At 42.6% G+C, this 25,481-nt stretch overlaps 2 protein-coding genes across 5 annotated transcripts in view; both read left to right on the top strand.

Moving 5' to 3' along the window:
• HIPK3 (homeodomain interacting protein kinase 3) overlaps positions 1-4,406 on the top strand; it is a 96,632-nt gene extending 92,226 nt beyond the window's left edge. For all 4 annotated transcript variants that reach the window (XM_083348786.1, XM_083348783.1, XM_083348785.1 and 1 more), the window contains exon 16: positions 250-4,406. In XM_083348786.1, the coding sequence (XP_083204912.1) occupies positions 250-723 (474 nt within the window). In that variant the 3' untranslated portion in view covers positions 724-4,406. The remainder of the gene's footprint in view (positions 1-249) is intronic.
• An 18,166-nt stretch (positions 4,407-22,572) lies between these two features.
• The window catches only part of KIAA1549L (KIAA1549 like), a gene marked incomplete at its 5' end in the record, with an annotated part of 185,302 nt that continues 182,393 nt past the window's right edge, over positions 22,573-25,481 (top strand). The window contains one exon of the mRNA XM_083357765.1: positions 22,573-22,861. Within this exon, the coding sequence (XP_083213891.1) occupies positions 22,573-22,861 (289 nt within the window). The remainder of the gene's footprint in view (positions 22,862-25,481) is intronic.

Raw genomic sequence — 25,481 nt, forward strand, 5'->3', positions numbered from 1 at the left:
ACTAGCAATATACTCAAAGTAAATGGGAAAATGCTACTATCCAATGTGTTGGATCTGCATTTGGACATATTTAGGAACTTAAATGGGTATTAAACAAAAAACATTTTACATCTTCATGTTTGAGATGGTATCTATTAGTAAGAAAAGGAAGAAGCATACTTCCTTTGAGGCTGCATTAGTAGGACTGAGAGAAAGGATTAATTTCTCTTTTAAAATTAACTACTATTTCTCTTCAACCTCCTTGAACAGGTTCAGCCATTTGGATCTGGGTCTCAGGAGTGGAATGGCAACTGTGGTCATTGGAGGCAGCAGACATTCATCCCAAATAATGTTGCTGGTCATGCATTCTCTCTCCCACATGGAAGTCCCACTCATACTTCAGTTCATGCACAGTTGGCGGGAAACACACATCTTGGAGGACAGCCTGCAATTCTACCTTACCCATCATCTGCCTCCCTCAGTACTGCTGCCCCTGTGGCCCACATTTTTGCATCACCATGTACCTCAAGACCAATATTACATCATCCCAATTACAGTATTTCTCATCATGGTGGCATAGTTCATCAGGTCCCGGTGGGCATAAATCCCCGACTACTGCCTTCCCCAAACATTCAACAGACTCGATATAAACCAATTTTCCCACCACATTCTTACATTGCATCACCTGCTTATACAGGATTTCCACTGAGTCCAACAAAACTCAGCCAATATCCATTTATGTGAGACTCTTAATAAATATTCATTTATGTGAGACAAAGCTCATATATAGATATATATAGAGAGATGTGCTTTGAGAGGAAAACATGGTATTTAATAAATATTAGCCATGGCACAAGAAAATTATTTTTTTTTAGTCTTGGGTGCAATTTAAATAACCTTGAGCTTTAACTCACTTTTAATGTGTCTTTTGCACATTTGGTATAAATTTGTCTTTAGTCATGTTACCTTCTTACAAAATAGCTCCAAACAGGTGACTTAAAGGAGTAAAAATGCAGTTTTGCTCCTCCTATTTTTATAAAATTGCCTTCTGATCTAGTGCGAGGCACTTCTACATTTGGGAAGCCATTGAGTGTACAGGTTTAGAGCAACAGATGCACACGTCATCAGTATCATGTATGAGTAACTTGTTTGTATTATGTATCTTGATGTTCTGTGTTGAATCACATGCCTAAAAAGGTTGAACTGTTCTCCACATTGCATGTGTCCCTTGCATGGGCAAAAATGCAGTTCCCTAGAAAACTGCTCTTAAATGTTGGTGTCCTGATAATCTCAGCTGCATTGTAAACGGTTCCCACTTAGTGCCTTAAATATTCAAGGTTGTTATGTCACTGCGTTATAAATGTTGAGGACTGCAGCACTTAACACTCAGATTTGTTGATTCTTTGATAGATTGATGCACGCTCACTACTTTCTTTTCTGTTTTGCGTGGTATGATTTTAGTACTGGGTGAGATTTCTTTTTTGGAAGGCAGCATGTGTTGCTGTTAGACGAATTCCGCTGTCTGATAGTTTTCCTTAAAATAAGCTTCAAGAAAAGCATTTTGTAATGTTTAGGAAAAGTTGATTCATTAGCTTGTTGAATTAAAAAATGGTGTTTTATAATGTGGTGGAACTGCAATACAATCTAAAGTAGTTTATTTTCAAAGTGTTTTATATCCAACTGGATTTAATAACCTGTTTAAAGGTATAGTAGGAATTACCTGGGTAGATAGTAAAAGAAAATAAAAGCAAAATGCTTGTTGATTCATACTGTGGTTTCATCTTAGCTTGAGCAAACCATGCAGTATTTAATAAATAGTAGCAGAATATTTACTGTTGAAGCTTGAAATGATGTGAGTACTTTTGTGCAATTTTTCATTTATGCATGGGAGAGGTTTTAGCTTTTTTACATTATGGTATTTGTTCTAAAGTTTGGGGAGTATTTTCTTATTTAAATACATTCCATCAGGGACAACAGATGACATGCATTTTCCCTAGGTAGTCAATCTCTGTGTTTATTTTGTTCAAATGAAATTGCTTTTGCAGCACCAAAGACTTAATCATCCATTTTCTATAAAAGGTAGCTACTTTTTTCATAGACCTCAAATATACTGTAGTGCTATGGTGGATTTAAAAGAAGATACTAAAGTGAGGCTGTGATCTAGCTTGTGAGGCAAATAATAAATTGCATCATTTATCTTGAATGTATTATAGATAAGCTGCTATATAATGATTGCCACTTCAAATAGCTGTGAAATTAGGTGATTTAACTAGTTTTTAGCCTTCTAATTTCTGTATAAGTCTAATTACATGAAATGGAAGTGGAGGGTTGATTTTGTTTTGTTTCCTTTAATGTTTGGAGTGTTGTAACTACTATATTGTAAATGATGGAAAACAATTTGCATATGTTACTTTAAGTGTGTTATTTGCATCAGTATTTTATCTCTATTAACTATCATTGCATATAAGTGGCTGTATTCATGTAATATAATTTTTATGTGTTCATATTGACATTGTGCAGACGCTTAAACTACTTATCTTTTTAAATAAATGTTCCTGGAATACGGTTCTTGCAGTATAGACTGGAATAGGAGTGGAAAGAGTTTCTTTCAAGCACAATCCTAAGCATGTTTATTTAAAAACAATCCCACTGACTTTAGTGGGGCTTGCTTCTAGGAAAGTGTGCATAAGATTGAAGCCTGAGTAATCTAGTGGTTGAAAGAGGGTTTTTTTTCTTTGCTCCATTAACACAAGCAGTGTTTTATTTAATGAATGTCTAAGTGAAACAAATGTGCCTGCATCTGAAATATAGCAGTATTAGTTCATTAAAAAAAACACAAGACCAGCAGTACATTGTAATGACCGAACATGGTAATAAATTCTCTCTTTCCCATTATGCTTGAGCTACAAACAGAGAGACACAGTTCTGCAGGGCCAGTGGGGTAGTTTTGCCACCTGCCTTGTCGGGCAAAAGCACTTTTGAAATACTGAAAAGATTAAAAACCAGTTTGTGGAATTGAAAGAATTGCTACTGGAGGAAAAAATTCTCAGTAGGCCCATATTAGTCATGGAGTGTACCCAAAGGAGTATGCTGGATTTCAGCTTCAGTGATTTCTCACAAATAATTGTATGCATTTTGTATAAACAGACTTCTCTTTCTTGTATGTATTTCTCGTAACACAAAGAGTAAGCAGATCTCTTGGAGAGCTTTGGCATTTTCTGAAACTTATATAGAGGAAATCCAGAAAATCACCAAGTAGATTTGTCATTTTTCTTAATATTTATGGTACCGTAAATTCCTGTCTTCTCTTAAGTTCCCAGTTTTGGGAATGGGTTTTCTTGAGTGCTGTTTCCATTGCTGGCATTGGACTCACCAAGGCCCACAAAAAAACACAAGGTAACTTACTTTCCCACAGCAATTGAAAGGAGGAAACATTCTCCTTAAAAACTGGATCGTCTTTTCTCTGAAGTATTTACTTTGCTTTTCAGTTGCGTTCAGGATATAAAGCTAATAATGTACATGGAACAATATGTCAGGTTAAACACTAACATCTTATCAGTATACTCCAGAGGAAGCTTGTGGCTCCTCGTTTACTGTAAAAAATATATTTTTAATTTTTCAGAAATGAAAAATTGGATCTACCACAACCAACGCTAAAAAAAACGTACAGCCAGTTCTTTAGTGATTTGCAAAGAAGGATCAGATCGTATGCCTTCTCTCAGGCTGTAATCCATGATTTCACTCCTGAGCAGTCAAGTTGATTCTGGTTGGCTGTTGAATATAGTTTGGCTACTTGGTGGCTATAGCTAATGCTTTTTAAATAAAACACTGCACGATAAATTGTGTACTATTTTTAATTTGGAGAATAATTTTTATATTAATTCCTTGTATTCAGTTTTTAACTTTAATTCAGGGTGTGTTATTGATCAAATATACTACTGTATTTACTAATTATTTTGCTTTATTTTTTAAAAAAATACTCTGTACTTATTGCTAAATTTAACTTGATTTTTCTTAAAGCTAAAATTCACACTGCAAACCATAGATTTGTTTTAGGACTGAGTATATTGGTTTGGCTGTTAAGTTTGAACTATTATCGCTTAATAATGATTTGGAGACTTGTGGCTTTTTTGTTCCTGATTTCTGTGCTACACAAGTTTGTCATGTAGCAATTGCACTGTGCAATATTACAATAAGAGGACTGGGAAAATTTTTATGGATATAATGTTTCCTACAGTTTGCGATAGTATTTCTCTCTAGTTCTCAGCGATTTAAATGTGACCAAGCCTTCTGTACTTTGTCACAAAAAGCGGGTTTTCCAGGTGACTATTTTGGTGAGTGTCAAAATAAGAATTTATGGTGTAATATTGTCAAGATTCACTTTGAATTAAAATATATATTGCAGCAATTGCTCTTGTTGGCTTTTATTTCTCTCTCTATATATATATACAGATATATGTGTTAAAAAAAATCTACATTTGTCAGGGTATATCCAACTCATAAAGACCTAAGCGCCTATGTTTGGAAGAGGAAGATCAAATCTTCAACATTATTTCTTTGTTTATCAAATTTAAGTACCACTCATCTCTTTCTCAATATTTGGATTATGTGCTGATAGGAAAAGTTGCAAAGTGGTGGGAAATTATTTGTGTTGACATTTTCAGACAGAGTGATAGAGGAAAACAAATGTAAGAATATTTAATGAACATAAAGTCATTAAATTTTATGAGAAAATGTACATGCCATTCCTATGTATAAAACTTTGTTCTAAAAACATGAGAATTCCACATAAAAGTAACTCTTATTAAATAATGAGAGAGCTGAAGCCATTAGAGGAAGACAAGGGGAAGGAAAAGAAATACATGTAATATTTTTTGTGATGAATGTTGCAGCATTATATGCACTTAATTTGAGATAGTAGAAAACCTGCCTTGTATGCACAATGCCCAGAGATTTTCAGGCTACGACTGTAATCTGTTTCTAGCATAACACTTGGAGATAAGAGAAACAGGCAGAAAATAAAAAGGTATAGCTAGTTTAGGAGTATCCAAGTTCAAAATTATGGATACAGCTGAGGAAACAAACCTTATAGGTGAAACTATTCTAAACAAAGACTGATAAGTTTTGAAATGTTTCTTACAAACCCTTGTGCATTTCCATGCAGTGGTGAGTTAGCTATCCTATTTGTTCATAGTTTTCCTTCTATTGTACTGTATAAGAAAAACAATTTCCTCTTGATGATTCTGGATATATTTTGCTGCATAGATGTTAGGCTTTGATTTATGATTGCCACTGAGTTGCCTGTAAATTGTACAAGTGAAAAACATTGATAGACAGGACTATATTAAGTATTAGTGTTAGCACTTTACCCTTGACACTTTGTTCTATGTTGTCAACTACACACGGAATTGGTTTCTGGTACAAACTCAGTGCGTTTAATTTATAACAGTAACACAGACACATGTTGCAGACTTAAAGCTTTCTGCTATAAATGCCTAGAACAGGTTTCCAACCCCCAGGCCGCGGCCCATTACCAGGCCATGGCTTATTTGCAACTGGGCTGCATGAGCGGCAGCATGCAAATGTGCACGCACTTCAACTTGTGCAAATTGAACTCTGTGCGCATGGGCACTGGCCTACCACTCATGCAAGTTGAGCGTGTTTGTGTGTGTGCCAGCCCGCCGTTCACACGGCCTGGTTCCCATCTCCCTTTACTGGGCCACCAGGCTGCAAAAGTTGGGGACTACTGACCTAGAAAACACTTAAGAGCTTACTTTTCCAGAGAAACAAATCACGGGTTCGGGAAGAATTCAAGAGCAGTCAGTATCCATTTTACAGTCCAGCCAGATAATCCAACACAGCAACACAGTTTTAGGAGGGGGCAGTGAGGTTTTATTTGCCCCAAAGAGCTGCTCAGGCAAATAGTTTTTTTTCTTACAGTTTTCCCTGCTAACTTTCAAGTTGGTGGTTTGATTTTCTTGCTCTATCCTTTGTAACTTGGTTTGTGGATCAGCTAACCAAACTGGCACCATATATCCTCAAGTGTCTCTTTCACTGGGTCATACCCAGGGCTTTTTTTCTCATAGAACGCTCAGAATGGAGTTCCGGCACCTTTTTCGGATAGAACCTTGTAGGGTAGGTAAGGCGGGTTCTATGACGTGTGAGTTCCGGAACCTTTTTCTTTTACAAAAAAAGCACTGGGTCATACTGATACTTAGCCTGGTCAAACACTTCAGCTTCTGAATCTGAAAACTCAGTCTGATCCCTAGGTCATCTTCAGGTTTCATCTCCTTCTTGATGTTACGCTGTTTTGTGTACATATGGCATAGAAAGAAACAAGAATAGAATTCTTTTATATTTAATTACACAATCCCATCAATGTTTTACATATATAAAACCAGTGCTTTTTTGTCATAGAACTCACCGGAACAGAGTTCCAGCACCTTTTTTTTTGGACAGATTTTCCAAGTTTTAAAAGTAACTCTTGAAAATTTGATGTTTGGTACACACAAATTTGAATCGCCCTGTTGAACGTAGCAGGTCGGTGGCAAAATCATTAAAACGGTGCATGTGGGCTCCTTGTGTATCAAATCCGATGCATGCGTACTTTGGCTACTCGGCTTGGGGCACTGCCTGGCTTGTGATTGATCATGTGATCAGTGCTTACTGCGGGCGACGACTGTTATGTTTCGATACACAACTGACGCCTGTGGGTGTGTGTACAGTGATTGACTATGTGCGAAAGGTAAATAAAAGATTAACAAGATGTGAGTTCCGGCACCTTTTTTTTTTACAAAAAAGCACTGTATAAAACTATTAATTTCATTGCCAGATTACCCAAAATGTTTTCTGATATGAACATTATATTTATTTTTGCAGAAATAAAACCCTATAACAAATTTGTACATACAGTAGTATTTCAAAGAATAAATAGTGTTAATAGGGAATAAATACAGTTAACTGTGGAGAATAGTTTGAGCTCTTTCAAATCTGGTTGAAGATTTTTAAAACAACATACAAAAGGAAGCTATGAATTGGGGAATATACTCGATGCATTTTTAATAGTTGACACTGGTTGATAGAGCTATACTAGCACATATCATTATTCCTATTTCTATATAGAAGTTTCAAACATCTTGTGGAAGGTTTACCCATTTATAGAAAAGCATGTGATTAGAAAATGGCTGTGCAACATCATTATTATATGCCTATGTTTTGTTTCAGTCTGATTTCAGCTTGGTTAAATACAGTTTGTTGAACAGGATGAAATACTTTTGATCATTCTGTTTAGTGGTTTGTGTTACTACTGTAAAGAGGATTGCATGTGTATTTTGCATACATTGCATGTGCAGCATGGCCTGAAATATCTTATGGAGCTGCTAACTCTGAATGTATTTTCCCAACCATCCTGAAAATAGCTTTGATAGGGAGCATTACTGTGTGGGTTGAACTTAACCTATTTCACAAAAGCTCTATGTTCTTGTAGGCAGAGTCCTGAATCACAGATTTTTCAATGGGTTTTTCAATATTTTCAGCATCTGGTTCCTCTAGGCATATCTCAAAAATAAACCCTAATTGAATGCTGTGAATCTTTAAAGGTGGAGGAGCCTGTCATCCTTGTCAGAACTGCCAGTGGTATTTGGTGAAAATGTATGTTTTTAAATCATCGGAATCTTATGGGTAAATGCTTTCAGATGATCTTATGTTCTCTTTTCCAGAGCAGTGGATACAGTGGTTTCTGTGTATCCATATATTAGTTAGCTGTTTCACATTCAGGAAATATTTTGTTTACCAATGAAGTTTTTTTGCTGCAAATGTATAATTAAAAAAACCCTAAATCTGAAGAAAATGCTTCATCCATTATTGGATAGAGCAAGAAGACATCGGCACTTAGGAGATTTTAAACTCCTTTGACTTTCTGCATTTCTCCATATCTGCGTTTACAGATACTGGCAAGTTTCAAGTATATTCTATAAAATGTATACACGTTTGCTTTTCGGCTCCCCAGCGGTCATAGTCTCTAGCTGCTGCTTCTGAATGCCAGGTTGGCTTGCGATAAGGCCTTTCTCATCCAAGATTTAATCAGCAGTGATAGGGCTGACTTAGCATGTATAATTTCAACTTGGATTAGCACGAGAGGGTTCTTCTCATGAAGATGTGCCCAGGCAAGTATGGTATTAATTGCAACTATAGGGTGGGGTGATTTTTATCACTTAGGAGACGTATGACTTCTAGAGACAGATTTATGACAACTCACCATGTCCAACTCATGAGACAACTTGCTCTGGCCAACTGTGGCACAACTCATTGCAGTTCTAAGCTCTATTAATCATTTCATTCAGTTTAGAATTTAGAATAGAATTTAGAATAGAATAGAATAGAATAGAATAGAATAGAATAGAATAGAATAGAATAGAATAGAATAGAATAGAATAGAACCTTGGTCTTCTAGTCCAGCCCCCAGCTCAAGCAGGAGAACCTATACCATCTCAGACAAGTGACTGTCCAGTCTCTTCTTAAAAACCTCCAGTGATGGAGCACCCACGATTTCTGAAGGCAAGCTGTTCCACTAGTTAATTGTCCTCACTGCCAGGAAGTTTCTCCTTAATTCCAGGTTGCTTCTCTCTGATCAGTTTCCCTCGTCCTGCCCTCTGGTGCTGTGGTGAATAACGTGACCCCCTCTTCTTTGTGGCAGCCCCTCAAATACTGGAATATGCTATCATGTCTTCCCTATTTCTTCTTTTCTTTAGACTAGCCCAGGGGTCGGCAACCTAAAAAAGAAAAAGAGCCACTGGGAACCGGTTCCATCACAAATTAAAAAAAGAGGGAGCCGCGTGCGTGTGTCCATGCACGCGCATGCGCAAAAAGGTTTTTTGCGCATGCGCGGACGCACGCGGCTGCCATTTTTTAAAAAATGAGATGGAACCGGTTCCCGGTTGCCCGATGGCGACGGCCCGTCTGCAAAGCTGCCGCTTTCGGCAGCTTTGCAGACGGGCCGTGGCAGCTTCCGCAAAGAGCGGCGCCCCTGCCCATTCCGAGAGGTGCGCGCGCACCTCTCCGAACGACCGGAGGTGCGCGCGTACCTCCGCGCGAATGGGCAGCGGTGCCGCTCTTTCAGGAAGCCCGCCGCGGCCCGTCTGTGAAGCTGCCGAAAGCGGCAGCTTAGCAAACGGGCTGCGGCAGCTTCCGCAAAGAGCGGCGCCCCTGCCCATTCCGAGAGGTGCGCGCGCACCTCTCCGAACGACCGGAGGTGCGCGCGTACCTCCGCGCGAATGGGCAGCGGTGCCGCTCTTTCAGGAAGCCCGCCGCGGCCCGTCTGTGAAGCTGCCGAAAGCGGCAGCTTAGCAAACGGGCTGCGGCAGCTTCCGCAAAGAGCGGCGCCCCTGCCCATTCCGAGAGGTGCGCGCGCACCTCTCCGAACGACCGGAGTTGCGCGCGCACCTCCCCAAACCTTTGGGGAGGTGCGCGCGTACCTCCGTGCGAAGGGGCAGCGGCGCCGCTCTTTCAGGAAGCTGCCGAAAGCGAAGGGGCAGCGGCGCCGCTCTTTCAGGAAGCTGCCGAAAGCGGCAGCTTCCTGAAAGAGCGGCACCGCTGCCCGTTCGCGCGGAGGTGCGCGCGCACCTCCGGTCGTTCGGAGAGGTGCGTGCGCACCTCTCGGAATGGGCAGGGGCGCCGCTCTTTGCGGAAGCTGCCGCGGCCCGTCTGCTAAGCTGCCGCTTTCGGCAGCTTCACAGACGGGCCGCGGCGGGCTTCCTGAAAGAGCGGCACCGCTGCCCATTCGCGCGGAGGTACGCGCGCACCTCTCCAAAGGTTTGGGGAGGTGCGCGCGCACCTCCGCCCATTCGGGGAGGTGCGCGTGCACCTCTCCAAACGGGCGGTGCCACTCTCCATTTGGAGAGGTGCGCGCGCACCACTGCCCGTTGGAAGAGGTGCGCGCGCACCGGGCGGCTGGGAGCCGCAAGAGACGGCTCAAAGAGCCGCATGCGGCTCCGGAGCCGCAGGTTGCCGACCTGTGGACTAGCCAAACCCAAGTCCCGCAGCCGTTCTTCTTATGTTTTAGTCTCCAGGCCTTTGATTATCTTAGTTGCTCTTCTCTGAATTTTTTCCAAACTCTCAACATCTTTTTTGTGATATGGTGACCAAAATTGGTTGCAGTATTCCAGGTGTGGTCTCACTAGGGTTTTATAAAGTGGTACTAATACTTTGTGGGATCTTGATTCTATGCTTCTGATTATACAACCCAGAATTGTATTAGCTTTTTTGGATACTGCTGCAAATTGCTGGCTCATAGTCAAGTGATCGTCCACTAGGACTCCAAAGTCCCTCTCACAATTACTGTTTTTGGCCAGGTCTCACCTAATCTGTACTTATATCTTTGATTTTTCCTGCCTAAATGTAAAACTTTGCTTTTCTCCACACTGAAACTCATTTTGTTGGATAGGGTCCTTTCTTCCAGTTTGTCAAGATCTTTTTGGATCCCGAGCTTGTCTTCTGGAGTGTTGGCTATACCTGCCAGTTTAGTGTCATCTGCAAATTTGATGAGTTCCCCTTCTATTCCCTCATCTAAGTCATTGATGAAGCTATTGAAGAGTACTGGGCTTAAGACACAGCCTTGTGGTGCCCTACTGCTTACTTCTCTCCATGTGGATGTAGTGCCATTGAAGACTACTTGTTGAGTATGGTTTGTCTACAAATCCATCCAGCTTTTTCTAGCTTACCAAGCAGTAGATTGTGGTCTTCTTTGTCAAATGCCTTACTGAAGTCTAAGTACTATGTCCATAGCGTTTCGCTGGTCTGCTAATTTGGTCACTTTATTGAAGAATGACATAAGATTGGTTTGGCCTGATCTGTTTTTAACAAACCCGTGCTGGCTATCAGTTATAACTTTGTTTGCTTCTAGTTGTTGGCAGATCTGTTTTTTTTATTATATTTTCCAGGATCTTCCCAGGCATTAATGATAGTGACTGTCATCAAAATTATTATAACTCTCATATTTCTGGATTGACTTCATTATTATTGGCCATGGTTCCGTTGAAATTGATTTAACTTTTGTATTTGTTGAATTGTCCGGTGAAGTGTCCTACACAAGTTGGCCATGGTGAGTTGTCCATTCAGTCTAGAGCAGGGGTGTCAAACTGCCAGCCCGCGGGCCGGACATGTCATCTGGAAGCCGCGCCCACCCCATTGCCGGCAATTTATTTATTTATTTATTTATTTAATTTATATACCGCCCTTCTCCTGGAGGACTCAGGGCGGTGAACAGGGCAATACATAAAAACTAGATACAAAAATTAAAAATTATTAAAACGTGATTAAACAATGCCCATAATAAATTAATACAGATTAAAAATTGAAGTCCATTTATAAAAATCCCACCCCGTCCCATCAGGCCAGGCCAGCTTGTTTAAAGAGATGGGTTTTAAGATCGCGCCGGAAGGAGCGGAGATCGGGCGCCATCCGGAGCTCGACCGGAAGATGGTTCCATAAATCCGGTGCACCCACAGAGAACGCCCTCCCCCTGGGGGCCACCAGTCGGCATTCTTTGACCGGTGGCACCCTGAGGAGGCCCTCTCTGTGGGAGCATACTGGGCGGAGGGAAGTTGACGCCGGCTGCAGGTGCTCCCCAAGGTATTCCGGACCCATGCCATGAAGGGCTTTGTAGGTCATTACTAACACCTTGAACCTCACTTGGAAGACAACTGGTAGCCAATGCAGCTCGCGGAGCAAAGGTGTGACATGGGAGTATCGGGAAACTCCCAATACAACTCTTGCGACTGCATTCTGTACCAGTTGGAGCCTCCGAGTGGTCTTCAAGGGTAGCCCCATGTAGAGAGCGTTGCAGTAATCAAGAGGTCACGAGCGCATGAGTGACCGTACGTAAGGCATCCCGGTCTAGATAGGGCTGCAACTGGCGCACCAGGCGAACCTGGGTGAAGGCCCCCCTAGTCACAGCTACTATATGATCTTCTAGGGAGAGCTGTGAATCTAGGAGGACTCCCAAGTTGCGAGCCCTATCTACAGGAGGTAATAACTCACCCCCCATAGTGAGGGGTGGGATATCCTGAATATCCCGAGATGCCGGTACGCACAGCCACTCAGTCTTGTCAGAGTTGAGTCGAAGCCTGTTCCTCCCCATCCAGACCCGGACCGCCTCCAGGCACCGGGACATCACGTCGAGGGCATCACTGGGGTGGTTTGGGGTCGAAATGAAAAGTTGGGTATCATCAGCATACTGATGATACCCAACTCCAAAACCACGAATGATCTCACCCAGCGGTTTCATGTAGATGTTGAACAGGAGAGGCGAGAGGACCGACCCCTGAGGGACTCCACAAACGAGAGGCCTCGCGGTCGACCTCTGCCCCCCTGCCAACACCGAGCGTCCCAGGAGATAGGAGGAGAACCACTGAAGAACCGTGCCTCCCACTCCCAATCCCCTGAGACGCCGCAGCAGGATACCATGGTCGATGGTATCGAAAGCCGCTGAGAGGTCTAATAGGACTAGGACAGAGGAATATCCCCTGTCCCGAGCCCTCCAGAGATCATTCACCAGCATGACCAATGCCGTCTCCATGCTGTACCCGGGCCTGAAGCCCGATTGGTACGGGTCTAGATAATCCGCTTCATCCAGGACCAGAGGGAGCTGATGCGCCACCACACTCTCAACAACCTTCACAAGAAAGCGAAGGTTGGAGACCGGACGAAAGTTATTCAACACAGCCAGGTCCAAGGCAGGCTTCTTGAGGAGAGGTCTTACCACTGCCTCTTTCAAGGCGGCGGGAAAACTACCCTCACTCAAAGAGGCAGATATAACTGCCTGGAACCAGCCTCGTGTCCCCTCCCAGGCTGCATAAACCAGCCAGGAAGGGCACGGGTCCAATAAACGTGGTGGAGCTCAGCCTCCCCATAATCCTGTCCACTTCCTCCGGAGTTACAGGATCGAACTCCTCCCAGGTAACATTGAGAAGACCGCTCGTGTCCTGATCGTCCGATACTGCCCAGTCGGAGTCCAGACCGGTCCGAATCTGAGCGGTTTTGTCTGACAGATGTTAACTAAATTCCTCGGCACGCCCCTGCAAGGGTTCCTCACTCACCTCCTGATTAAGGAGGGAGCGGGTCACCCTAAACAGGGCAGCCGGGCGATTATCTGCGGATGCGATGAGGGCAGCGAAGTAGTTAGACCTCGCCACCCTCATTGCTGCGAGATAAGACCTAATATGGGTTCTTAGTCGCAATCGGTCGGATTCAGATCGGCTGGACCTCCAAACACTCTCTAGGTCCCGTCTCCGACACTTCATCTCCCGGAGCTCCGCGGAGAACCATGGAGCCCATTGGGATCTGCGCCGGGTCAGGGGCCGCAAGGGTACAACTCGGTCAAGTGCCTCCGTGGCCATCCTTTCCCAGGCTTCCACTAAGGCATCTGCCGAGCTGTGAGCTGAGGCGGCTGGTGGGGACCCCAGTGCTGCCTGGAACCTCTCAGGGTCCATTAAGCGCCTGGGGCGGAACCATCTGGTTGGCTCAACAACCCCACGGTGGGGAGTGGCAAAACGGAAGACCAGCCGCAGGAGATGATGATCGGTCCATGACAGGGGCATAACAATTGGGGAGCCCCCACCAAGATCATCTAACCACCAACCAGATAAGAAAACCAAGTCAAGGGTGTGGCCTCCCTCATGAGTCGGTCCATGAATTACTTGCGTCAGGTCCATGGCCGTCATGGAAGCCATGAACTCCCGAGCTAACTCAGATGCTCCTCCCAGGGATGGTAGACTGAAGTCTCCCAAAACCATAAGTTTGGGAAACTCAATCACCAGCCCTGAGAGGATATCGAGAAGCTCAGGCAGGGCTGCTGCTGCGCGACTAGGCGAAAGGTACACCAGCAGCAAGCCCAACTGCGCCCTAGGACCAAACCTCAATAAGAGAGATTCACACCCGACTATCTGAGGAACGGTGGCCTCCTGCGGACATAAGGTCTCCCTCATAACCACAGCCACTCCCCCACCCCTACCCTGAGTCCGAGGCCGGTGTAGCACCCGGAAGCCTGGTGGGCAAAGATCAACCAGGGGGATACCGCCCTCTGGGTCCAACCAGGTTTCCGTGATGTAGGCCAGGTCCGCATGCTCACCCTCGACCAGATCCCGGACGAGAGAAGCCTTGTTAGCAACGGACCTGGCATTCAGGTACACCAGCCGGAGCTCAGGTGGCTGCACATCCCCGCTCCCAGAACCTCGGGTCGAAGACAGAGGGTCGGAGCGCCTCACCGCTTGTAAATAGCGGAGAAGCCCTCCCGGAGGTCGGTACGGCCCTCTGATCTTACACCTGCTGCCATTCCCTGTCGTCGTGCAATCCCACGACCCGCTCCGGAGCTCCGGAGATGGCCGACCCCGGCTCCCTCTCTACGCGATCTATCCTGGGCCTGGGATTACCCCCCCATCTGCAACCAACCACAACCCTCCCCCCTCCCTAACCCTACAAAAAATTTGGCTAAAAAAGTAATCGGGCCTCTTATTAAATTTATATCTTAGGCCCCTGTTCCTGCCCGGCCATCTCTCAGGGTCCCAACAATCGGGCCCGTCATCAAGAGGCAGAGTAGAAGGTAAGGCGGGTCGCACCCAGGATGGGGGGGCACCCCTGAGGGCGAACAAAACCATGCTGGAGTACCTCAGGACCATGATAATAATTGGGTAATACAGCAAAAACAGACCCAGATCAAAATAAATAAAATGGGAGGATCTTAAAATGGAAGGAGAATATCCAGACTGCAGACCCAGCTCCGCTGCCACTAGAGCTGGGTAACCCCGGGACAATCCCCGTTCTCTCACAATGGTCAGGACCGGGGAGCAGCCTGAGATATACAGCCGGGGAAAGAGATACCGCCTAGAGCTCTCACCTCTAAGACGGTAACAGGTGGAAACTCTTAACCACTCTCTCACAGTGGTTATACACCCGGCACCTTCCAAAACCCAAGGGGAAAGGAAAAAAGGGAGGACAATAGGGGAAACCAGTCAGCGAGGTGGATTAGGGGTAAAAACCCATAAAGTCACAGAGTGGTAAGAGAAGCTCCGGTTTCAGGTTCCTTTTTGCGTCATGGAAGGGACCAGGTGACAATCGACCGATAGGGAGGGAGCCAGGGCCCCATAATACTTCAGTGGGGCCCAAAAGACATGGTCCAGTCAGCTACAATAGTCCATGCCTCCAAATGTCCAGGCATAGAAGTCCACACTCCACCACCCGGCCATGGTCACCATACCAAAGCGGTCGCGGCACTTCAACTCCCTCACCGCCAACCGTCCCAGACGCCAACCAGGATGGCAAAACCGTCCTGATACATTGCGTGACATTACATGACGTTGCGAGTTTGACATGTCTGGTTTAGAGGGACAGCTTTGTAGATAATTGGATGTGAGACCCTAGATGTGAAACTGAACTTTAGAAACAAATGGGACCTCTGCTGCTATACCAGTTTTCCTGCCTAGTCAAGCTGTTTTATGTTGCAGGGTAGCAGTGGAATCTCTTACCCTCATATGACTGCAAAATTTCAACCCACTTTTCCTGAACATGGAGTCTGAAGCAGCTTGGGAATTTATGGCCACCATGACAACCATCAGCTTGACCCAAATAATCATTTTGTGCAAATAGCAATCACACATGAGATCTTGTGTTTGTCTCAGAGGATTGTATGATGTGCATATTTAAGATATTAACATCAGTCTCTTGTTATGGTCTGATTACTTTTTAATTTATTTTGAGCTTTCCAGTGCTGGTCTGCACTGCAGTGCAATAGGACCTCTTTAACTGGTCCTCCCCCAGGCCTGATGGACACAACTGGGTTTCAGAGTCAGCTTGGGAAATTCCTTAGGCTCTGATACACATTTTGACTGAGGCCTCAGTCACCATTTGGAATTGAAAAGTGGCAATGCCTTTTAAATTAGATTGTCTGGAAGATGAAATAACAAAAAGGATGCCTGAAGAAGAAAGGTGCTTGTAACTTTGATGCAGCTTTTTCCTGGAGAACAATAGCATAACTTGGCTGTGCCAATCAATATTCAAGAAATATATGAGAAAAAGATTATTGAGCAGGCACCTTTCCAAGAGATCTGGTATCAAATAACTGATGATACCCACAGGTGTTTTGGTTAAATCTGCAGCAGCCATTGTATTTGGTGTCCCAGGCTATGTTTCAGATGAAACTACAGATAGAAGTTTTTGAAAGTCAGGAGTAATAAAATGTAATGAAATAAATATGGCCCAATAGGGGGATGGACCTATAGGTTTTGTACTATTTCTGTGCCAAAAGGTGAATAAAAGCTAAACAGCCTAGGCATCAAAACAAGCCAAACCAGGTCAAGCTTCTTTTTTTCTGTCATATTACACAGAAAATGTATACAGTTCAAAGAAAGTGTCTGCCTCTTCAGTTTTATTATTTCTAAATGTATTCCACATTACTTGTTCTTCGATAAGTGCTCACGACAAGTTCAGAATCCTTCCTTCCTTCCTTCCTTCCTTCCTTCCTTCCTTCCTTCCTTCCTTCCTTCTTCCTTCAAAATGTTTGAATGTGTTTTTGTCTCACAGCATCACATTTTATTGCCTTCAGCCATCAGAAAAGTCCTGTATGGCTTTTCACATTAGCTCTTACCAACAATGCAAGTAAGACTGGGCAAATAATAATAATAATCTGCTGTGTCCCCATAATCATCTCTTCCACAGCTGATAAGGCTTACCTCATATTCAACTCTGTTGGGGTTAAAGACTTCATCATTTTGATGCATTTCAGTGGCAGCATCAAGCTAGGTGAAATCTGCTAGGCTTTGCCACCTTAGGGAGATATCAGATGACATTCTTTAAAACTTGGAAACATTGCTAAATATTGTTGTTAGCTGCAAAGTCGTGTCCGACCCATCGCGACCCCATGGACAACGTTCCTCCACACCTCCACGCCTTCTACCATCTTCTGGAGCCCATTTAAGCTCACGCCTACTACTTCAGTGACTCCATCCAGCCACCTCATTCTCTGTCGTCCCATTCTTCTCTTGCCCCCAATCTTTTTCACCATTAGGCTCTTCTCCAGTGAGTCCTTCCTTCTCATTAGGTGGCCAAAGTATTTGAGTTTCAATTGCTAAATATAGGAAGCACTAATTCTATACTCCAAATTTCTTGTAGATTCAAATTTATTTTATAATTTTTTTTATAATAGTATATTGTCAGTTTACTTAAGGCCTTCTCCAGGCGTTTCAGAGTTTCAGAGGCAGCAAGAACACTATTACATAAAGCAATGTACATGCCAAGGGTTTTAATTGTATTTCCATCTAGTCTTTCTAGGAAATTGTATTCTGAAAAAAAGCTGAAATATTTTAAATGTATCATTACTTAATAGTTGGTTAAGCATAATGATTCCATTATGAGCAGATATCCCCACTCCACAAAATATTATCAGCCATCTTAAAATAAAAATTGGCCCATGTTCGTATTTTTCTTTAAAGGAAAAATCAAGTTTAAACATTCTACTCAAGAAGACACAAATATGCCTTCATTGCTGAAAATACAACCAAATTCTGCCTACAGTTAGAACCAAGAACTGGCCAAGATGACAAGGTGCTAAATAATATCCCTCAAACTGGATTCACTGTGAGGTTGACAACTAACTCCCAATGGTATGATTTAAAATGAGAAAAATTAAAAGCATTACTGTAAAAATGACATAACTTTAATAAGGAGATACTGAATAATTTAACTGCTACCTTAATTTGTTTAAAATATTTATATGAAAGCTATATATGTATTGCTTTCAAAATATCAATGTTGTTGCAAAATTAACTTTTACATTACTTCTTTCCTGCATTTAAGGATATTTTCATCCCTCAAAAAACATTCTCTTCTGGGTGATATTATTTGCAGTGTTCTTAGCCATTAAATTGGATCTATGATTTTTACCTCTTTGCAAAGTTTACAAAGGAGAATTCAATAATTTTCCAGGTTCTTCTCCTTTTCCTAATACATACGTTTCATTTTTAAAAACCCACGTCTAAAGCATGGAAGGTTGTTCCAAAAGGCAGGACCCCCAAGTCTAGGAGGAACCCCCAAGTTGTTTGCCAGCTCTGTCCGGGAAGTATTACCTCATTGAAGGTAAAATACAACACATCACCAAATCTTTGGCGAAACCCCAAAGCGACTGTCTTGTTATGGTTGATTCAGAGCTGGCTGAATGGCACTGCCTGCCCAACAAGGGGAGGAAATACAAGACAGGGTTATCATCAAGATACAGGTGATAATGCACCCTGTGTCAGTAAATGACCTTACCTAGCGATTTCTTCTATAAATTAAAGAGGAGTGGCAAGAGGCAATAGACTTTTTCTTTCTCAACATTGCTGAGGTGTAGAGGAAGGAGTAAAATCCCTGCAAAACACTGCCCCACATTCTCAACCTCCAAAGCCAGTCCAGAAAGGTATTATGGTTCATGGTGCTGAATGCTGCCAAGAGGCCCAGGAGGTCCAGATGGGTTGCCCCATCCCCATCCCAAGCCATCCAGAGCCTATCCCCATATGATCACACTTTCTCAGTACTGGAACCTGGCTTGAACCCTGACTGGAAAGAGTCCAGAGAATCTGCTTCTTTTGGGGGCCTTTTGAAGAATAACTTCTCTAGAAACAGATTGAAAACTGGAAAAAAGTTATCAAACACTGTCTGATCCAAGGATAGTCTCTTGAGATGTTGGATCCAAGGATAGTCTCTTGAGATGTATTCTTCAAGGCAAGTGACACTATCCTCTTCCACAATGAGGCATTAATCATCACTTGGAGCCAATCAAATGTTAATTCCCAGAAATCTAACCAGGAGGGACATAAGTCCAGAATATAGGTGGCTAACTCACACCAGTGATCCTCAGGAGTTACTAATTGAAACTCTTTCCAGATCTTAGACATTCTCAGGCACTTCCAAAGAACTTGCCTAGCTTGAATCTAATTCCAAGTGAAGTGAAGCCACTTGATCTGATAGATGCCAAGAATATTCCACACAGCAGTTCTTCAAAGTGACTTTTACCCAAAAGGGACCTGGTTAATTGAAACAGTGCTGCTGGCCAGTTTTCTGCAGATACATAAGAGTGAAGATGTAAGCTTGCTTTGCAGCTCTTAACACAGAGTAAGTACTAATAAAGATCTACTGATACCCAAATTACGTTGTCCTTCACATATAGTCAGTGGTGCTCTAGGCATCTCTTGCTTCATCTCTTGAAGCTGCTAGGTAAACTAAGAAGCTCTATAAGATTAACGACCACAGAATTCCATAGAGGCACAATCTAGTTCAAGGCCCTATTGCATGCTTATTATGAGCTGAAACCATGGCCTCAGGCATGTTGAATGTACTAGAGCAGGGGTGTCAAACTGGCAGGCCACACTCACCCCGGCTCCACAAGGCAAAAAAGTCAAATGGCACAATATGTCACGCGATGCGATTGAGTTTGACACCCGTGGGGTAGAGCTTCAAGAAAAAGACAAGTTCTGAAACTTGACTAGGTCTATCAGTCACGTGGAGTGGGCCAATTAAATAGGTCACACCTCCCTGCAATGGGGGGGGGCAACCATAGAGAACTCCAAGATCAAAAAGCCGGGTTCTTTCCATGTTAAAAGGATTAATATTAATATCACCCAATCCCAGATCGTCATACTACAGCCCCAAGACCAGAACCAAATCTAATGTGTGATCTGTGAGTTGGATCCTTAGCAAGTTGGACCATTCCATGGTTATCACAATGGCCATGAACACCTAATCTTCTAAACCCACCACATATTCTTGGGTGTCAATGGCCACTTCCCATCCCTCACCTGGAATTATGGCTAGTGCTGTACCTGAAACACAGGAAACACCATCTCCAAGGTGGGGGGGGAACACTTCCTCCATGTCTACCAAGTTTCAGTGATGCAAATCAGATCAGTCCTCTCATTCATGATTATGTTGTGAATGAAATAAATTTTACTACATGTCAATCTAGTATTAAGAAACAGCAACCAGAGTTTGAATCTACCAAGGAGCCAGAGACCAGGAGCTGGAGCTTAGCACAGGAGGCTGGAACACAGTATTGGACCTAGACATGGAGGCTGCCTTCCCTGTAGGTGGTCTTCCTTATCACATCTAATTTCCTTCCACCACCCCACAATCAAGATAATCCATCGAGACACAGATAAGCTTGAACCAGGTTACGAGGGCTTCAATTAAGCATTTGGCAGTCACCCCATCCTATATCACCCAACAAACCAACAAGCCATACTTTACTCCCACTATTTTCCTATACTTCTCCCTCCTCATTAGCCTGCTTTCATCCATGCTATATGAAAAAAACTTCATAATGAGCAGGCATAGTTAGTAGAAATTTCCCTACACCCTTTCCTGTACATCGCTTGAAAGCAGTAGTCACTATAGAAAATATGCCACTCACTATAGAAAATATGCATTTATAAAACATCTGTATAATAATATTTGCTTGTTATCCTAATTGAAAGACTGAAAAAGGATGCTTAATAGAATTATGAGACAATTAGTGGATATAAAAAAAAGCTGAGGCTAAAATATTATCATTGAAAAATGAGAATGAGAGCAATATATTATATATTGTGTATGTAGAGAAAGAAAACAATTGCAAGGAATCTAGTAAAAGATAACATTACTTCGTTAAGTTTTAAAAAGGAAGACAAAAAGAGCCTGGATTTTTCGTGTAAATAAACATACATCTTGTAGTTGGGGGAAGAGGGCTAAACAAGGAGCCTCAAGCAGAGTAAGGATTATTAAAAATAAGCATGATGAAATTTGGGATGAAATTGAAATGAAGCAGTGCTGGAAGTATTTTTGAAATTTGACAATCATTTGAATGACAATCATTTGAAGAATAAAACTGAAATTAATAATGAAAAGGAAATCATGAATTTTTAAAAATGAAGACTGCGGGCATAGTTGATTTAACTGGACATATATTAAGATATGGACATGGCTTGCTTGTGAAGTAATTATGTAACTTGTTTATATGTGAAGTTTGCAACTGCATCTGACAAATAGAAAAATTTATCCCCCCTATAATATGAAGTAAAAGTTAGCAAGAACGAACACAAAAATCATAGCAAAGTTTGGTGAATGCTTCTGAGAACGTGTCTCTGACTGAAAGGGTACAAATAAGTGACAGTAAGAAAAAAATTGGGAAGTTCAATGATGGGAAAGAATTTATAGATCAAGTTTTACTTTTCAACAGGTCATTGAAAAAATAAGTATGAATGTTTGATAGAAAACGTACTATGTATTTGTTGAATTAGAAAAAGTGTATGATAAAATTAAATATATGCAAATATGAAGGCTGGTTGCTGTGAAAAAAAGTATATGATGGAAACTGAATATGAGAACATTTTAAATAGATAATGGAATTTAAGCATTAGAATAATTAAAACGGTTAGCAAACACTTCAATAAGCTATATGATATCTAGCAGTTTAATGTATTTGTAGAATACTTGTGCGGATACTACATGCCTGTCGGTTGGGGATGTAGATGCATATATAATTCTATATGCAGATGTTGCTAAGATCCAAGATGTTGACTAAGAATTCAAATCATCTGCGGCACATATTAGATTTTGGAGCGAACACTTGCAAGTTATACAGTAGTGAATTAAAGTACCCTGGTAGACTGTTTTCAAAAATGGGGAAACAAGATGGAGAAACGTTTAAGATGTGCAAATGCTGATTAATCCTGAATTAATGTGGTTTTATTACAGTAGCAAGGGACCCGTAAAAGTATACGGAGATGGTTTGTCGTCTTACGTCTTCATTTCTTTTGGGTTACCATACGTTACTCCTTCGCGTAACGTTGCTTGCTCTGAAAAGCAACAGCACGATCAGTACGTATATAAACATGGCTTCTGTGAAGGATGCATTTTCTGAGACCTATATGAACTCCAAATAGGCCACACGGCACAATCTTCATTTTTTAAAAGTTGGAGCGACGAATGACATAACCCTAACCAACGGGAGAAGGCGGCTTTAGCACGAAGGCCTTTTTGCACACCCAACTTGCTTTTACGAATTCGCGGCTCGAGAGTGAGGAATCAGGGACGCGCCAGCCTCCGCCGGGATCGAGCAGGCCTCGGGGATCGCGCCGAGGTACCCGCGCCCGAAACTTCTCCCCCCAGTGAGGCCTCGAGAGCCCAGAAGAGGTCCCCCTCGGCTTGGGAGCGCCGCCATCTCTTGCGACTCCGGAGCAAAGGAGGGGCGGAGGGTTGCTACGTGAGCCTTTTGTCGAGGAAGCGCCGTTTCAGCGCCGCTATCACAACTCCCGTCCCCTTGGCATCTGTTACCAGCCCGAGGCGTCCCTCCCGCGCCTAGAGTTAGGCGGGAAGGGCCTGGCGCTGGGCGACTGCACCGGGGAGGCTCTCGCAGCAGCATCTCTACACCTGCTGCTGCTGCTGCCGTAAGGCAGGGACCGCTCGCCGCTTGCTCCTGCCTTGCCCTGTCTGGCCTGGCGGAGGCGCGCGGCTGTCGGAACCCGCGCGCCGTGACGGGGGAACGGGCAGGCGCCGGACCCTCGACGGGAATGTGCAAGCCGAGCCGGCCCACCAATGGCTCTCGGGGACGATGCGGTGGCGCTGGCGGTAGGCGCTGCCCCGAAGTGTGAGCCTCCTGAATGGCTGCAGGGAGTCCTTGCAGCAGGCATCTCGAGGGCTTGGGCGGCCAGCTCTGGCTGTAGTCTCCCGATGCTCTCGCCGCTGCCGCCGCCACCGCCACCCCCGCCATGTCCTGAGCGGAGAAGCACCGAGCCTGCCCCGGCCGCCAAAGGATCCGTCTTGAAGGCTGTCATGCTCCTCGGCGTGCTTTTAGTCCTTTGCCAGCGGGTCCAGGCGGAGCGAGGTAAGAAACGCGCCTGCAGAGCCGAGTGGGTAAATCACCGAGCTTGGAGGCGGGAAGCAAGTCTTTCAGTGATGGATAGCTTAGTGGTGATGGTCGTTTGGCTACAAGCCGCTAGATGCAGTTATTGTCCGAGCGCTTCCTCGTCTCGGTATATGCTGCCATTGTCTACTGAGTAACCGGGTTTGCATGAAGCTTTGCGCTGGATTGTAAGGAGGATCGAATATCTGCTATCAGTTACTCCCTTTTTAGCATGGAAGGAGTCCTTTCCACGTAGCGCATAGGGGGCCATGTTCTTCCCTTTCCCGTCTTCTCGCTGTTACCTTCACAGAAGTTAACCCCTATTTACATAATAGCTGCACTTTATTGCAAGATCCAAACCCTTATTTATATGGTCGTGGAGTAACGTGCTTGGTTTTGGGAATGCTCCGGAAGGCTTATAATATTTTAAAAACAGATTGGTGACCCTCTCTCTTTTTTTATGCATAACCTGACGTTACTTTTCAATAGGGGGATTGTGTTTGTAAAGTTACCGACGGTGTGTAGGGAGTGCTCTGCGATCTCTCCTTCTAGTTCTTTTCCTTGTCTGTTTTATTTTGCAGAGAAAAAGGCTGAAAGAGAAGATTGTAATTGTTACCTGCATTTGTTTTTATGATTTGTTTTGTCACAAGGGAGAAACAACCCTCTGTGTCGGTTATTTCCTGTGCAGGTTGTGTTTAGAAAGTAGTAACTAAGCAGAGATTGAAATCAGATGAATCACATAAATTCACAGATTTTTATCACCGAAAAGGTAGCATAAGTATGCTTTGGGTGATACAATTACCATGAAATATTTCTGCAAAATAGTCATCTATTATGGTTGTGGTATAATGCAGCTCCCAAACTGTGGAATCTGTAACAGTAGAATAAGGGCTTAAAAATATTTGATTGTATAAAAAAATCTCTAAATTTTACTTCAATTTAGGTAAAAAGACACCAAATTTTGGAAAAGTGTTAAACGTCTGTTCCGTTTCAAGAGCACCTAATCATGCTTAAGAGGGACTGCTGTTGAAAAGAACTACTAAAAAGTATTGGAACTAGTTTCATAGGGATTAAATTTTTATTCAAATCACTTATTAGCAATAATAGTTTCTTACTGATTGCTTCATGTTTTGCAGACTAATCACTTTTCCACCTCTGTGTTTTTAACAGAGGTTGTAAGGAATTATAGAAAGTTAGAAATTGTTGATGAAGTTTGTGACTTTTTTATTTTCTTTTGTGGTTTTATTAATTGAAAATCCTAATTTCAAACAGACCATTGATATCTTTTGGATATGGTAGATGTTTTTGTACATTGACTGGCAGTTTTCCTCTGCTTCAAGTTCATTGGGCCATTTTGTGGCATGGCTTCCTTTGATTGTTTTGCTCATTTTTCTCATTTTTCTCATTCAAATTAAGTCAAAGAAAACTAACTCCACTTAAATCAGACAAAAATCACTGGGACATGTCATTGTGCATAGTAGTCCCATTTTAATTTCTTGTTCTTATTCTCTTAGACTACATGACTTTTGATTACCGGTAACTTTTATTTTTCTTGGGCTGCTATTTAATTAGCACGCTGCTATTTATAACAATTAATTTTTAAAGAAAATCCCTAATGAAGTTCAAAAGTGGTATTATATGTTACCTTCAACATCATGAACCTAAATATTGGGTAGCAGATTATCTCCAATTTGTGTGCTCATTTTCTGATCCAGTAAAGAAATCTACTTACGTAAAATTGCTTTGGTTCATAAATAGTTACATTTATATAAACTTGTTTATATAATATATGTAAAGTAGACTTGCATTAGTTTGTATCAATATTTCTTTGTGTGCAATAACCAGCAGTCTCCAGAAGAGCTCCAGACCTAACTGTTACCTGGCTGGTATGTAATTAGTTTTAATAATATAATAGAATTGTGCAGATTGTTTACTGGGTCAGAGATAAGATAAAGTATGTTAGAGTTTTGCATGAAAAAGTACATGTGTGGTATGTTGCATAAAATTTTATATCTTTATATTAATGAATTGTCTTTACCAGGAAATACAGGTTAGTATTGTCTGGCTATTTGGCCTATTCTCATTATTTAAACTAGAAAACTAGTTTTATCAGATATTATTTCAATACAAGAGGTAAAATCATTCTGCATTTTCTTAGCCTTTTAAAATTTTATTTTCTTGTTCTTCAGTCACTAAGTCATGTACGCCTCTTTATGCCCCATGGGCCATAGCACGCCAGGCCCCTCTTTCCTCCACTGTCTCGCAGAGTTGCCCAAATTCATGTTCATTGTGTTGATGACACTATCTAACCAGCTCATCCTCTGCCATCCCCTTCTTCTTTTGCCTTCAGTCTTTCCCAACCTCAGGGTCTTTTCCAATGAGTCCTCTCTTCTCATTTGGTAGCCAAAGAATTTGAGCTTGAGTTTCAGTATCTGTCTTTCCAAAGGACAGTCAGAATTGATCTTTAATTTTAACTGTTCCTTATTGTTTTTGACTATGTTCTTTTCAACTATTATTTTCCCTGTATACACATTATACAATCAAATAAAACAATAATGTATTATATTAAATTATAATTTTATAATAATAAAATAAAATTGTG

Source organism: Vipera ursinii (genome assembly GCF_947247035.1).
Source record: "Vipera ursinii genome assembly, chromosome: 1".
Classification (NCBI taxonomy): Eukaryota; Metazoa; Chordata; class Lepidosauria; order Squamata; family Viperidae; genus Vipera; species Vipera ursinii.